The sequence below is a fragment of the Elephas maximus genome, chromosome 6, assembly GCF_024166365.1.
Source record: "Elephas maximus indicus isolate mEleMax1 chromosome 6, mEleMax1 primary haplotype, whole genome shotgun sequence".
Classification (NCBI taxonomy): domain Eukaryota; kingdom Metazoa; phylum Chordata; class Mammalia; order Proboscidea; family Elephantidae; genus Elephas; species Elephas maximus.
Window position 1 is genome coordinate 16,087,234 of NC_064824.1, and position 13,404 is coordinate 16,100,637.

Here is a 13,404-nt window from a genome sequence, read left to right on the forward strand (position 1 = left end):
AAGTCATCAGGCTGGCACTTTCATTGTCCTAACGCCATCTCCATGAGTCAGGGGACATGGTTCTGAGAGGCTTTTGAACACTGCCTTGGAACTTGTGACAGAGGAGAAAGCACTCCTTTCTCTCAGTTCCTGTAAGAAATTTCTGGGTTAGTGTTCTGACTGGGTAACATAACCACCCAATAGCCAATCTCTGTGGCCTGAGGTGGGCCTTCACTGTGCCTAGCCTGGTTCATGATCCTGCCTCTACCAAACCCCCTACATTGCCAGGGCGCTGGGCAGACACCACAGCAGCTGGCAGCATCCAGCGTGTCATCCCTCAGACAGAAATCCACTCATCCAGACAGCGTCGTGTGTGGTGGGGCTGTGGCACCTGGTCTGGGCACCTGACAGAAATCCACTCATCCAGACAGCGTCGTGTGTGGTGGGGCTGTGGCACCTGGTCTGGGCACCTGACAGAAATCCACTCATCCAGACAGCGTCGTGTGTGGTGGGGCTGTGGCACCTGGTCTGGGCACCTGACAGAAATCCACTCATCCAGACAGCGTCGTGTGTGGTGGGGCTGTGGCACCTGGTCTGGGCACCTGACAGAAATCCACTCATCCAGACAGCGTCGTGTGTGGTGGGGCTGTGGCACCTGGTCTGGGCACCTGACAGAAATCCACTCATCCAGTCAGCGTCGTGTGTGGTGGGGCTGTGGCACCTGGTCTGGGCACCTGACAGAAATCCACTCATCCAGACAGCGTCGTGTGTGGTGGGGCTGTGGCACCTGGTCTGGGCACCTGACAGAAATCCACTCATCCAGACAGCGTCGTGTGTGGTGGGGCTGTGGCACCTGGTCTGGGCACCTGACAGAAATCCACTCATCCAGACAGCGTCGTGTGTGGTGGGGCTGTGGCACCTGGTCTGGGCACCTGACAGAAATCCACTCATCCAGACAGCGTCGTGTGTGGTGGGGCTGTGGCACCTGGTCTGGGCACCTGACAGAAATCCACTCATCCAGACAGCGTCGTGTGTGGTGGGGCTGTGGCACCTGGTCTGGGCACCTGACAGAAATCCACTCATCCAGACAGCGTCGTGTGTGGTGGGGCTGTGGCACCTGGTCTGGGCACCTGACAGAAATCCACTCATCCAGTCAGCGTCGTGTGTGGTGGGGCTGTGGCACCTGGTCTGGGCACCTGACAGAAATCCACTCATCCAGACAGCGTCGTGTGTGGTGGGGCTGTGGCACCTGGTCTGGGCACCTGACAGAAATCCACTCATCCAGACAGCGTCGTGTGTGGTGGGGCTGTGGCACCTGGTCTGGGCACCTGACAGAAATCCACTCATCCAGACAGCGTCGTGTGTGGTGGGGCTGTGGCACCTGGTCTGGGCACCTGACAGAAATCCACTCATCCAGACAGCGTCGTGTGTGGTGGGGCTGTGGCACCTGGTCTGGGTACCTGACAGAAATCCACTCATCCAGACAGCGTCGTGTGTGGTGGGGCTGTGGCACCTGGTCTGGGTACCTGACAGAAATCCACTCATCCAGACAGCGTCGTGTGTGGTGGGGCTGTGGCACCTGGTCTGGGCACCTGACAGAAATCCACTCATCCAGACAGCGTCGTGTGTGGTGGGGCTGTGGCACCTGGTCTGGGCACCTGACAGGAACTCTTTCAGAAGGACTCTATGCAGGGGACAACGGATGTGTGGGGGCGGGCTGGGCCCACACTGGGGAATGAAGACTGGCTTTGCTGTTCCTCTTTAATTTCAGCCCCTTCCCTTCATGGGTACCATGGGCTTCTGAGAACGCTCATCTGACTGGGCCCTCTATCCAGAGTCTGGGAGTCCTCAGGGGTGTCCGGCTTTCATGGGCCTGGCTGTGGGTTTCCAAGGATCCTCTCCTGTTTTTGGATTCCAAAGCCTGAGGTTTTAGCCTCAGTTTTTGCACTTGACTCAAGTGCAAGCTTTCTAAAATTATAATTTCATTTTTATAACTTTATTTTTTGTTGTGTTTGTAGAGAACATACACAGCAGAACATACACCAATTCGACAATTTCTACATGTACAATTCAGTGACATCAATCACATTTTTCCAGCTGTGAGACCATTCTCATCCTACTTTTCTGAATTGTTCCTCCACACTAACATAAACTCACTGCCCCCAAAGTTTCTATCCTTTTGAATTGCTGTCCTCAGTGTGGTCCCATATAGATAGTTCTTAAAACAGCATAATGCTGAAAGCTGATATTCTTTACCAGTTAAGCTAAACTACTGTTTGGTTTTAAGAAGACTTCAGAGAATATTTTTTGTTTAAGGCTTAAAGATTATTTCAGGGCAATAGGTTTGGGGGTTCACCCAGCCTCCATGGCTCCAGATAATCTGAATTCCATGAGAATTTGAAATTCTGTTCTGCATTTTTCCCCTTTTGATCAGGATTCTTCTATAGAATCTTTGATCAAAACATTCAGTAATGGTAGCCAGGCCCCATATAGTTCTGCCAGTCTCATGGCAAAGGAGGCAGTTGTTCATGGAGGCAATTAGCTACACACTCCATTTACTTCTGCTATTCCTGACTCTCCTTCTTTCTCTGTTGCTCTGGGTGAACAGAGGCCAATTGTTGTAACTTGGATGACCTCCTGCAAGCTTTTACGACCCTAGGCAGTATGCAACAAACTAGGAGGAAGAAGAGAAGCACTAAACACAATATTAGACCAATTAACTGAGATATCCCATGAAAACATCACCCTAAACCTCCAAACCAAGAAACAAAATCCTATGAGGTGTTTGTACAAGGCAGCCTTAGTAGCTGCTCTTGTTTTTTTTTTTTTTTGTAAATATACCTATCACACAACTTTTGCCAATTCAAGTTTTTACAGGTGTATAATTTATTGACAGCAATTATGTTGACCAGCTATGTAACCCTACCCTTATTCAATGTGACTCTTTATCACCATAAACCAAAATTCAGTGCTCCATAAGCAATAACTTTTCCTTTCCCTCTCCCTCCTGTCCCTGGTAATCACTAATAAACTTTGGTCTCTATACATTTGTGAAGGGGAAACAGGCTTTGCAAGGTCGAATATGGGTGCCCCCATGTGATCTGCCAGTTCACTACAGTTTGTATTCTTATGTAAGCCCCTGGCATGGATCTACTATTGTCCACCACCACTACAAACCTTCTGCTCTCCCACTGCGGGGTGCGGAGATAGACTCTGGTCCTGCTGCCGTCCAGGACTCACCTCATATTTAAGTTTCCTAATATACTCCCTTGCTGCCACACTAGATTTACCCACCTCTTTTACTGGTCTCTCAGCATCCTCCATTTTTGGAGACAAATTTCACATTACTGGTCCATGCCTGGACAATTCGCCTGATCTTGTCTTTTTATGGAGCCCTGGTGGCGCAGAGGTTAAGAGCTACTGTGAGCTAACGCTGCTAACCAACAGGTTGGCAGTTTGAATCCACCAGCCACTCCTTGGAAACCCAACGGGGCAGTTCTACTCTGTCTTATAGGGTTGCTGTGAGTTGGAATCAACTTGACGGCAACAGGTTTGGTTTTGGTTTTGTCTTTTTATGTAAGTGAGGTCATACGATATTTGTCCTTTTGTGATTGACTTTTTTCAGTCAGCATAATGTCTTCAAGCTCCATCCATGCAAGACTTCATTTCTATTCGTGGTTGCACAACTCGGAGAATGTAATCAATGTCACTAAATGGTACATGTAGAAATGTTGAATTGGTATCTGTTTTGCTGTGTATATTCTCAACAACAAAATAAATAATATAAAACAATGCAATACTGACACATGCTAAAACATGGATGACATGCACAGCAGGGCCATCGTGGCCCTTCCATCAATCTCATTTGGTAGATTGTGGGCAGGGCTGGAAACAGTGCTTTTAAAAAGCCCCTCCCCCCATGGCTTAGTCCCAGGCCAGGATGGAGACCACTGTCTTAGCGGGAAGGGAACTTTTGGTTGTAGGCCGTGTGTAAGCCAGGAGAATGGCAGGCACAGCATGAGGCGTGCCTGGCATGGGCCTGGGCTCCTCCCCTCTGCAAGCAGGTGAATTCTCACCAAAACCTCTCGACTACAGAGACAGGAATAGAGGCACAGGGTGAATGGTAGGTGAGTGTCCAGTTGGAATTCAAACCCAGACCTGATGACAGACTGCACCCCTGAGAGTTCTCTCTGTGGCTGGGGCCTCAGGAGGGAGGGACCGAGGCTGGGCTCCCCAGCATGAACAGCTGGGCTCCCTGGGCCTCAAGGGTGCACGCCACTTACTGGAGCAGGAACTTGCAGGGGTACATGGTCAGCCAGAAGGATGCTGGTCTCCATGACACAGACACCCTCAGTGCCCTCTCGAGGCTCCCAGTCTTGGCTCCCAGACCAGATGCATGCTCCTGGAGGGACTCTGGCTTCCACCTCTGCAGGGTTGGTTGAGGGCCCAGGGAGCCACATGCTCTGGGTGCGGGCACAGTGGGGCCACAGTACACCCCCTGAGGTCCTGGTATGTAGTGGGGGCAGGCTCAGGTGACTAGTCTCTTCTGGGCTCTGTGCAGGGGAAGTCAGTGCCTCTCTATGCCGCCACGAGGGGCCAAGGTCCCAGGCTAGTCCTGAGGCCCCACCCAGATCAGGTAATTCAGGGACCATTTTCCCTGAGCCCTCCTAGCAGTAGGCTGGAGGAGAGGTTGGGCAGGAAGAAAAGAAGTGGAAGCACGTGCAGAGGAGACCACCTGGGCCCCTGTGTGGCCTGGAGCCTACCTGGGGGTTGGGGGGACCTGAGGGAGAGCATGTGGGGAGAGGCCTACAGGCCATCTGACGGAGCAACGGCTGCTGTCAGGGCTGGTGGTCGGTGCGGAGGAGACAAGGCTGGTGGCAGAGTGTGGCCATTTTGAGGCTCAGCCTGAGGAGCAAGGTCGGACTTGGGTTCTGCAGCAGGTTGGGAGGTACAGGGAGAGCAGGTGGGGCAGGACGCAGAGGATGGGGAGTAGTGGGTGGCCCTGAGCTGGGCTGACACCCTCAGGGAACTCTGCAGAGTACAGGGTTGGAGGGGCTAGGGACTCTCTTCTCTGACTCAGGTGGACTTAAAAGTAGGCTTTAACTTTAAATACAAGGATGATGAGAACCCTACTTCTTGAGAGGGGAGGCGTTTCCAGGCTGATTTTGTTGTGATCACACAACGCTGGCCCTGCAGAGGGCAGGGTGCCGCCAAGAAGTGAAGGAGGGTGCTTCTATTATGGGCTCCCAGTGCCTGGAGGCTGGTGGAGGGCCTGCTGCACCCCAAGTAAACCTTAAAGTGAATGTGGGGGCAGGGGCAGGCCTGTGGGAAGTGGCCCAGACCTTTCCACCCCAGTTCCTCCTGGAAGCCCACCTATGCTCTTACCTGGAGAGACTGCTTTGCTCCCTTATAAAGGCTTCATTGGTCGGGAACAGATGTTTCTACCTGGAGCCTGAGTTGGAGCAGGCAGTTCTCTGCCCACTGCCCTGCTGGTGCCTTATTGGTGGATGTGGCAGTGAGGGAAAGCTCTGCTCATCAGGAAGCCTACCGCTGCCCTCCAAGGACGAGTGGTGGCCTCACATGCCGTGGGTACTGGATGGTGGGTGCCATGCCCTGCCTTGCATTCTGCAACCGCTCTCCTTTGCTCAGTGGCCAGAGGCCCACTACTGTCATCCTTTCACAGGAGGCTGGCGGGAAGAAACCAGGCCCTGCAGCCCCTCAGCTGTCTTGCCCCTCCACCATCCTTTCTCCAGCATGTCTCAGCAAAGGGCCGGAGTACTTGAAGACTCTGGGAAGGAAGAGGAAGACAGCCCTAGGCCCTGAGGTCCAAACCACCAGCTCCAACACAGCTTTTTGAGAGACCTAGTGTTCCACAGTTACTGGACACTGGCAACCATGGTGGGGTCCTCCTTGGACCCCCAAAGGCTGGGGGCTCCAGACCACAAGGCCACAGAAGTAACCAGCTCCCAGCTCTGGGCGTAATTTATTTCCATAAAGAAAATGGTAATGAGCTGACTGCCTTTATCAGCCTGGATGGGACCACCTGGGCCCAGCAACTGTGCAAGGCCTCCAGGCCCCATGGAGCAGGACTGAGTCATCAGTGCTCACAGCCTAAGAGATTGTCTCCCCTGGTAGCACCTGTGCCCAACATGCTTAGCCAGATTCAGTTATGAGGAAACCACCAGATACATGTAAACCCTTTAAGAGACCACTAGCCTGTGTTAGTCGAGAGTGCCAATGCCAAAACAAACTAATGGGGCTGGGGGGCTCTCCTGGGCTGAAGGAGGTGGATGAGGTGCACTGTGTGGTTGTGGAAGTAAAAAGGTAAAGTAAAAAAGCCATTATTTGATCAAGTGGAAAATCTGCGTGTGGATTGTATCAGATGGTATTACGGTACTGATGCTAACGTTTGGGGATGTGATAACGAGGCTGAGTTCTGCAGCAGCCTGTTCTCAGGAGATTCATACTGAAAGACTGAGGACTGAGCATTGTGGTGACTGTGACTTACCCTCAGATGTTTCAGAAAACTGTGCATGTGTGTACACAGAGACAGAGCAAGTGTGAGTGCCAGACAGCAAAACCAGGCAGGACGCTAACGCCAGGTAAGTCCAAGCTAAGGGGCTTATGGGCGACCACAGACTATTCTACTTCTCTGTCACTTGAAATCTTTCAAAATTAAAAGCTGAGGGGGAAAGAGGTCACTGAGAAAGTAGCCAAATGGCATCTGCATGTCTTTCAACCTTACTCTAAACTGGTGTCATATTTTTAAATGCTCTAATTAATATTAATGATGGTTACTCCTTGTGGTAATGTCACATTTTTTATCTTTTACAAAGTAGTACTTAATGTGTGTCACCTTCTCTCTTACTGGGTCCAGTACCCCTGTGGAAGGTTGTTCAGAGCACCCCCATTTCTGTGGTCATGAATGTACACCCTGAAACTCACACGGGCAAGGCTCAGCCAGACCAGGGGATGGCGAGCTCGTGGCAGCAAGGACAGCTTTAGGAGAGACCATGCACACCAATGCTCTATTTCAGGGTTTATTTCATCCACTAACACTCATTCTCGACCTAGACAGAAACAATTAGATGATTATGACTTGCTTTTCCATCATCAAATAAATTTTTTTTTGTATGAATAACCAAAAGATTTCTTCTCAACACTTTTCTTTTAATAAGAAGCTATAAATAAATAAAGCTTTAAACGCCCCTGGGTTCAAGTGAAACAGTCTCAATTTGAGCAAAAGCTCACAGCCTTCTTGCTCAGACACGTCTGGCCTTCTGGTTCCCCAATTGGGAGTGGAGCATCTGCAGGGTTTGTGCCTGTGCCGGGAGTGGCCTGGTAATCAGCATCTGCTTCTGTCCTCATGGCCCCTACAAGAGGCCTGGGTGGGCGGGGTCCTCAGGTCCAGGGTGGCTGCTGCACTGTGGTGCCCCAGGAGATGCTGCAGGCATCAGGGTACCTTCGCCCAAAGCAGGCGATCTGCAGTGTGCACGGGCTAAGGTGCTGCAGGCTCTGCAAGCTGGACCATTGGCGGGCACCTTGGCCCAGGGCTGGCAGGAGACAGGCTGTTTTCCCAATGCAGCTAAGAAATCGAGAGACCTGTGCTTCCCTGTGAACTGCGACAACGGGGCATAAGTTAAAAAAGGTTCCAGTATGTACAAAACATCGTGCCAGGTCTGCTCAGAAGCCTGGTGCAGCTGGGAGCCTGGGTGAGGCAGAAAAGGATGGAGCTTCTGCTCCCCCCCGACCCTCGAAGGAGGCCCCAGCAGCTCCCAGGGTCCCAGGTGGCTTATACTAGACACCAGGGCCCTTCTGAACCCCCTTTACATAAGCATGTGACCCCAGACAAGCCTCAGAGCAAGTTCACCCCATGCAGACCTTGATGTCCCTCTAAATGAGCGTGGTCACGATCTCACCAGCCCTCGTCTCGGTGCCACCCACCTGCCCACCCCCAGGTGTCTGTGCTGGCAGCAGTGTGCCCACCCAGCCTGACCTCACGCCCTGCACTGGCTGCAAGGGGGGGACTGCCAGTGCGGCACACCCTGAGCGGGGCCTCTGGGCCAGATAAGGACCAGTGAAAACTGCTTCCTGGAGGGGAACATCCCTGACAACAGGTAGCTCTGCTTGCACTAGAGGCTCCCTGCCCCCACTTCTGTGACTATCCAATCCCTTCAGTCATGGTGGTAAAAGTGGGGTGGGGTGGTGGTGGAGAGAAAACAGGGCAGGGAAGGTGGCTGGGCCTCTGGAGGGATCAGCCCCTCCCCAGGCAGCCCCGTGGTACCCCCGCTCCTTGGGTGCACCCACTTCCTCTCCTGGAGCCCCCTCTCCATGCTCAGCTCCAGGAAATCCAGGGTTTGGGCCTCTCGTGTAAGGAGGGCACTCTGGGAGGAGACCCTGCCCTGGCCTCTAGAGTGCAGAAGGGTGGGGCACACACATGGGATGAGCACCGAGGTGAGGGTGCAGGGGAGGATGTGGGGGAGCTGTGGGTGCATGGGTTGGGGGACAGGAGGGGCATGAGTGCAGGAACACATTTAAAGTGATAAACAGCACAGCTTCTCATAGGGCCATCAGGTAGACTTCAGGGCTGAGGGAATGGCCAGAATGCCTTGTGCGGGGGGTGGAGGGGTGGGACAGAGAAATAGGGGGACAGCCCTGGAGGATGGTGACTGAGTGTGTGGGCACCAGGGAGGCCACCCAGAACCGTTTCTTCCAGCCTTAGTTGACATTCTGAAAGCCAGAGTCCCTCCTAGCCCCCAGGCCCCTGTGGCCCAGGGCGTGGCTCTGGTGAGTAGCTCGGTTCCAGGTGCTCCAGCCCACCGTGCTATGGTGCACTTTACACTCAGGCCATGGAAGCTAAGACACAAGCCCTCGAGTAAGTGCCCAAGTGGCTGGGGCTCAGAGCCAGGCTGTCCCTCACCAGCCCAGAGTGCCAGAATGCAGAGCAGGCACCCGCAGCTCCCTGCCCTCCGTGTCTGGGCCTCTGCTTCCCTGGCTACAGCCTTCCCACTCCTGGGACCCCATTCTGCCCAGAAGGGGAGCAGTGCAGGGTAGGCCCATCTCCCCAGTCTGATGACTGTGGGCAAAGTGAGCCTCTCCAGAGCCTGAGGTCACATCTTCTCTGCTGCAGATGGGGGATGATGGGGGAGGTGTCGGGAGTTCCATTCACCTCCAATGGTTCCCGGGTTGGGGATGTCACACAGGCCCTGGAGGACTGGGACCAACAGAGGCCAAGGAGACAGCTGGGGTGGGCAGTGCTGGGAGCTGGTCTATAGCCCCACTGCTGGACAGGGTGGGGGCTGTGCATAGGTTAGTGCATAGTTGGTGCGGGTCTCTGGGGACTGACCCGCCTCGTCTGCTGAGGGGGGAGGAGGCAGGGCCCAGGCCCGGCACAGCTGCCCTCGCTTGGCCACTCAGTCCCCATCTGTGTCTGCTTTTTCCATGGCCACAACAGCCACACGCACTCCCATGGTGCACTTAGGCCTGGCAGGTCCACTCTGTCTTTTGTCTTCTTCAAACCTTGGCTGTGACGGAGAGCGGGAGCCAGGAGAGCTGGGAGAACCTACCTTTCCTGACCGCGCACCTTTCAGGCATGACTTTCTCTGACATCCCGGATTTCCACATTTATTTGTCAGAACCCTAGCCTTGGAGAAACAGACTCTTTTCCCCCCCTCCCACTCTCTTGTTCTTTTCAGGATGCACCCATCTGTTAAACATCTGGGCCCTCTCTCAGTGGAAGTCCTGTGTGGGACCCGTTTGTGTGCGGGTCTGTCAGTCTGCTATCACCCCCTCCCCTCTCCTGGCCCCTATCCCATAAGGCCCTGCAGCAGGCACCGTGATGACTTCTCGGTAACATGGCTCGTGTCCTTGGTGGGCCCCTCTCCCGGCCCCCGCCGTGTGAGCCCTGTGCTGGGCGTCACTACCACTTCTCGATGATGTGGCTCATGTAGTCCTCCGTGGGCACGCGGCCTGGCTCCTCGGCGTCCTCCCGCGGCAGCGCCTCCTTGGCACGGTGCAGCAGGCGCTCCTCGCGGCTCCGCAGGCGCTGCTCCCGGCGCTCCAGCTGCCGCTTGTACTGGTAGCGCTGCTGGAAGAGGTCCCTGGCGTAGTCGTAGAGCTGCATGTCCAGGTCGTTGAGCTCCTCGATGCGGCGGATGGTGTCCTCGCCCGCCTCCACGCCGCCCGCCCGGGTGCTGTTGTACTGCAGGAAGGGCCGGATGAACTGGAGGTTGAACGTCCGCTCGAACAGGTACTGCGTCTTGCGCTGGAACTCCGTCAGGCCGAAGAAGGCCATGTCCCGCAGGTTCTTCTTGGCGCTCTCGAGCAGCAGCTGCGCTCGCTTGCCCTCGGGGATGAAAGACAGGTTATAGCAGCCCACCAGGCTCAAGTCGGCCAGCATGCGCACCTGGCGGTTGTTGGCCAGGTTGTAGGGGCAGTCCATGAACTCCTGGAGTGTGCAGCCCGACCAGTCCGTGCCCTCGTAGCAGGGTGGCAGCTCCTCGGGTGTGGGCGTGCGCCCGTCGCACATGTGCAGCGATGTCTTCCAGGTGGCGCCACGCTGCACGTGCCGCCACTCACTCAGGTAGCGGGACACAGGGTCCCTCAGCAGAGTGATGTAGTAGAACTTCCTGCAAGGAGACCAAAGAGGTGGTGAGGCAGGCACGGCTTGGGGGGCGGTGACCAGCACTGGAGTACTAGGGGGTATGAAGTAGTCCGGAGCTTCAGCCTGAGGAGGGGTCCTGTCTCTGTAGCTCTTACACCACAGGACCTTGGACAAGTGACCTCCCCCTAACACTCACCACCCAGTCTAGTTCTCAAATGACCTGCCCTGGGGGAGACAAGACGAACCTGCTGAGGGCACACAGCTACCAAGCGTGGCCCTGGCAGTGACCACGGTGCTTCGGCCTGGGCAGTGGGGCAAACTGTCTGCTCCTACCCACCCCCACCTGTCACTGACCTCTCAAGAGAGGGGAGGAATCCAAGAGGCCCCTCATCACAGGCAGGAGAGGTTGTGGGGGCAGCCCTAGCCCTGCCTGGGGAGGGCACTGTGGGGGTCTGGCAGGAGCTGAGGGGACCCTGGAGCTTGTGAAGTCAGCCCACTAGAGCCACAGAGTCACCAAGGTGGTGGCGGGGCAGGGCCTGACATTGTGGGGTGAAGGGCTTTGGGGGAAGCTGTGGCCCAATCCCTTAGCTGGGCTGGCGTGGCCTCGTCGCTGGGCTGTCCAGTCTCAGGTGGGATGGAAGGTGTGTAACTTCCTAGCAGGCTCCTTGTTTTACTTTTCCCTGGCAGACAATGGGGCTGGCTGTGAGACATGTGGCCGTGTTCTTGAGGGCCAGGAGGCGGGGGGTGGGGTGGGGAGTGGAGAACAGACAGCAAAGGGGGTTCCGCTTGTGCCCCCACTCCACACTGCAGCACCCCTGGGCCTCTGCTGCATACAGGAATCTGCCTGCAGCCCCCTTCCCTCTCACCTTTGTCTGCCTAACACTGCCTCGTGCCCCAGTGCCACCTCATGGGAAGCCCTTGTGGGCCTGCTTCAGCCTCTGTCAAAGCGGTAACCTAAGGTTAACCACTCAGTTACTTGACTGAAGTGTGCCCAGGGGTGGGATGGAAGAGGGGAGGGGGCCCAGGGCCCTGGGATAAGAGCAGGCAGTGTCACAGGGTCCAAGACGGACACCTCACCCAGCACCTTCGGGGCCCAGTAGAGGAAACAGCCCAGGAGGGTCCCGGAGCAGCTGACTTTGGCCCCGTGGGCTCCACGCCTGGGGTGGGGGAGGTCTGAGGAAGTAGGGTGAGGGACATTAGCTCACAATTTCCTATCGAGACCAAGCGGAAGACACTCCACATCCTGACTACTGCTTCTAAAGATGCCAACACAGACAGAGTCACAGTGACGGCAGGCCCAGGGCAAAAAAGGGACACATGGACATACCCAGAAACACGTCCTAACAGTGCAGTCGCTCTTGTGCCCGCACAGCCTGCACTGCCGCCCAGCTGGGTTTGGAGCCTGCCCTGCTCCTGCTGGCCACTGTGTGGAATGGGTCACTGTGGACGGCCTCCTGAATACAGAAATCCAGTGATTCGCATCATCCTGAGAGCCCTGTCTACCCCACACCACACAGAGCACACCCCGCAGAGGTAAGGACACAGGTGCACATGTGGGGCCAGCAACATGTGCCCCATCACCCCCAGCACCAACGCTGTGCCCCTCAGGGACTGGCCCCTGCAACCTTAGCCCTGCATCGGCGTCTGTTGCCACCCCACTCAGGTGCCCTGCAGACCTTACACACCGAGACAGGAGAAGTGGCCGGCTGGGGTCCAGAGGATGCTCCCGCTGGCGCACAACCACCCCAGGTCAGGCTGTCTCATCAGGCCATCCATACAGCCCTTGGGAAATCCTTAGTCTGGCACCCCCTTCCACTGCGGGTGCATGCAGGCCCTGGGGAGGCCAGGCACACAGACCCCCTCCCCCCTCCCCCCTAGAAGCCCTGGGCCGGGCGAGTCATTTCCATTTCACAGCTGTTGGCTCAGGGAAAGGCCTTGACCATGACCTACAGCTGGAATGAAAAGCCCTGAGGGCTCAGGGCACCAGCCCTCCAGGCTGCTCTTCTCCAGGTCCAGAAAGTGAGTGACATGCAGGGCTACAGAGCGGGCTGAGGGTGGGGTCCTGCTGGCTGGGCTGAGGCCGGAAGTGCAAGCTGCCCGTGCCTGGGGAGATGACTGAGTAGTCAGAGATACGTGGTGTCACGGGGGTTGGGGGCAGGCCTGCAGACAGGTTACTGGGGTTCTCTGGCGTGCTGTCTGTGCCATGTCTGCACCTGCAGGCTCCTCAGAGCTTCCTGGACATGTGAACTGCTTGGCCAGCCCTGGGACCTGTTTAATGATCTAGGGGCCCTGCAGAGTGGTGTGGGGCTCATCAGTTCCGGAGACCAATTTAAAGGCATGACGAATACTTCTGGTCGTCTGGAGGCTCTGAGTGCCTGGCTCCCACATGGGAATGCATGTGGCTGGCCTTGGACAGCAAGGAAGGGCCTCTGTGCCCAGGAAGCCCCGCTGAGAGCCCTGAAGTGGGTAGGTGTGGGGCTGTGAGAGAGGGACATGGACCATGAGCTCGATGGGCTGGATGGTGCTCCTGCCTGACTCCTGCCCACAGCCTGTGTCCCTGAGCCTGATGGACTCTGTGCACCTCCACCTGGCCCACAGCATGGTCACCTCTGAGCTCCAGGAACCAGGGCTGGCCACTCCCCATCCCTGCCCATGCCCTCCTGGGCCAAATGCACCGCAGCATCCCTGGCACAGCTCAGGCCGGGCACCAAGGGATTCAGTGGGCAGGTAAAAAATACCTCAGAAGAGCATGGCAGGGGGTGCTGCCACCCCCATGCTCCAGCTGTGCCAGTGGAGGCTCAGGTGGAGCTGGCGGCCACCAG

The 13,404-nt window shown here is 55.9% G+C and overlaps 2 protein-coding genes across 3 annotated transcripts in view; both read right to left on the reverse strand.

Moving 5' to 3' along the window:
- Positions 1–210: 210 nt before the first annotated feature.
- Positions 211–1,782, reverse strand: LOC126078535 (uncharacterized). 2 transcript variants are annotated; one of them, XM_049889128.1, is made up of 2 exons: positions 1,506–1,782; positions 211–1,109 (listed from the first exon to the last, which is right to left on the reverse strand). In XM_049889128.1, exons 1-2 carry the CDS (start codon positions 1,588–1,590, stop codon positions 310–312), a joined length of 885 nt encoding a protein of 294 aa, XP_049745085.1. In that variant the 5' UTR covers positions 1,591–1,782; the 3' UTR covers positions 211–309. The 2 variants fall into 2 exon arrangements, with proteins under 2 accessions (XP_049745085.1, XP_049745084.1); XM_049889127.1 differs by having other exon boundaries at positions 1,440–1,528.
- A 4,960-nt stretch (positions 1,783–6,742) lies between these two features.
- The window catches only part of HS6ST1 (heparan sulfate 6-O-sulfotransferase 1), a 56,045-nt gene continuing 49,383 nt past the window's right edge, over positions 6,743–13,404 (reverse strand). Inside the window, exon 2 of the mRNA XM_049889126.1 lies at positions 6,743–10,607. Within this exon, the coding sequence (XP_049745083.1) occupies positions 9,899–10,607 (709 nt within the window). The 3' untranslated portion in view covers positions 6,743–9,898. The remainder of the gene's footprint in view (positions 10,608–13,404) is intronic.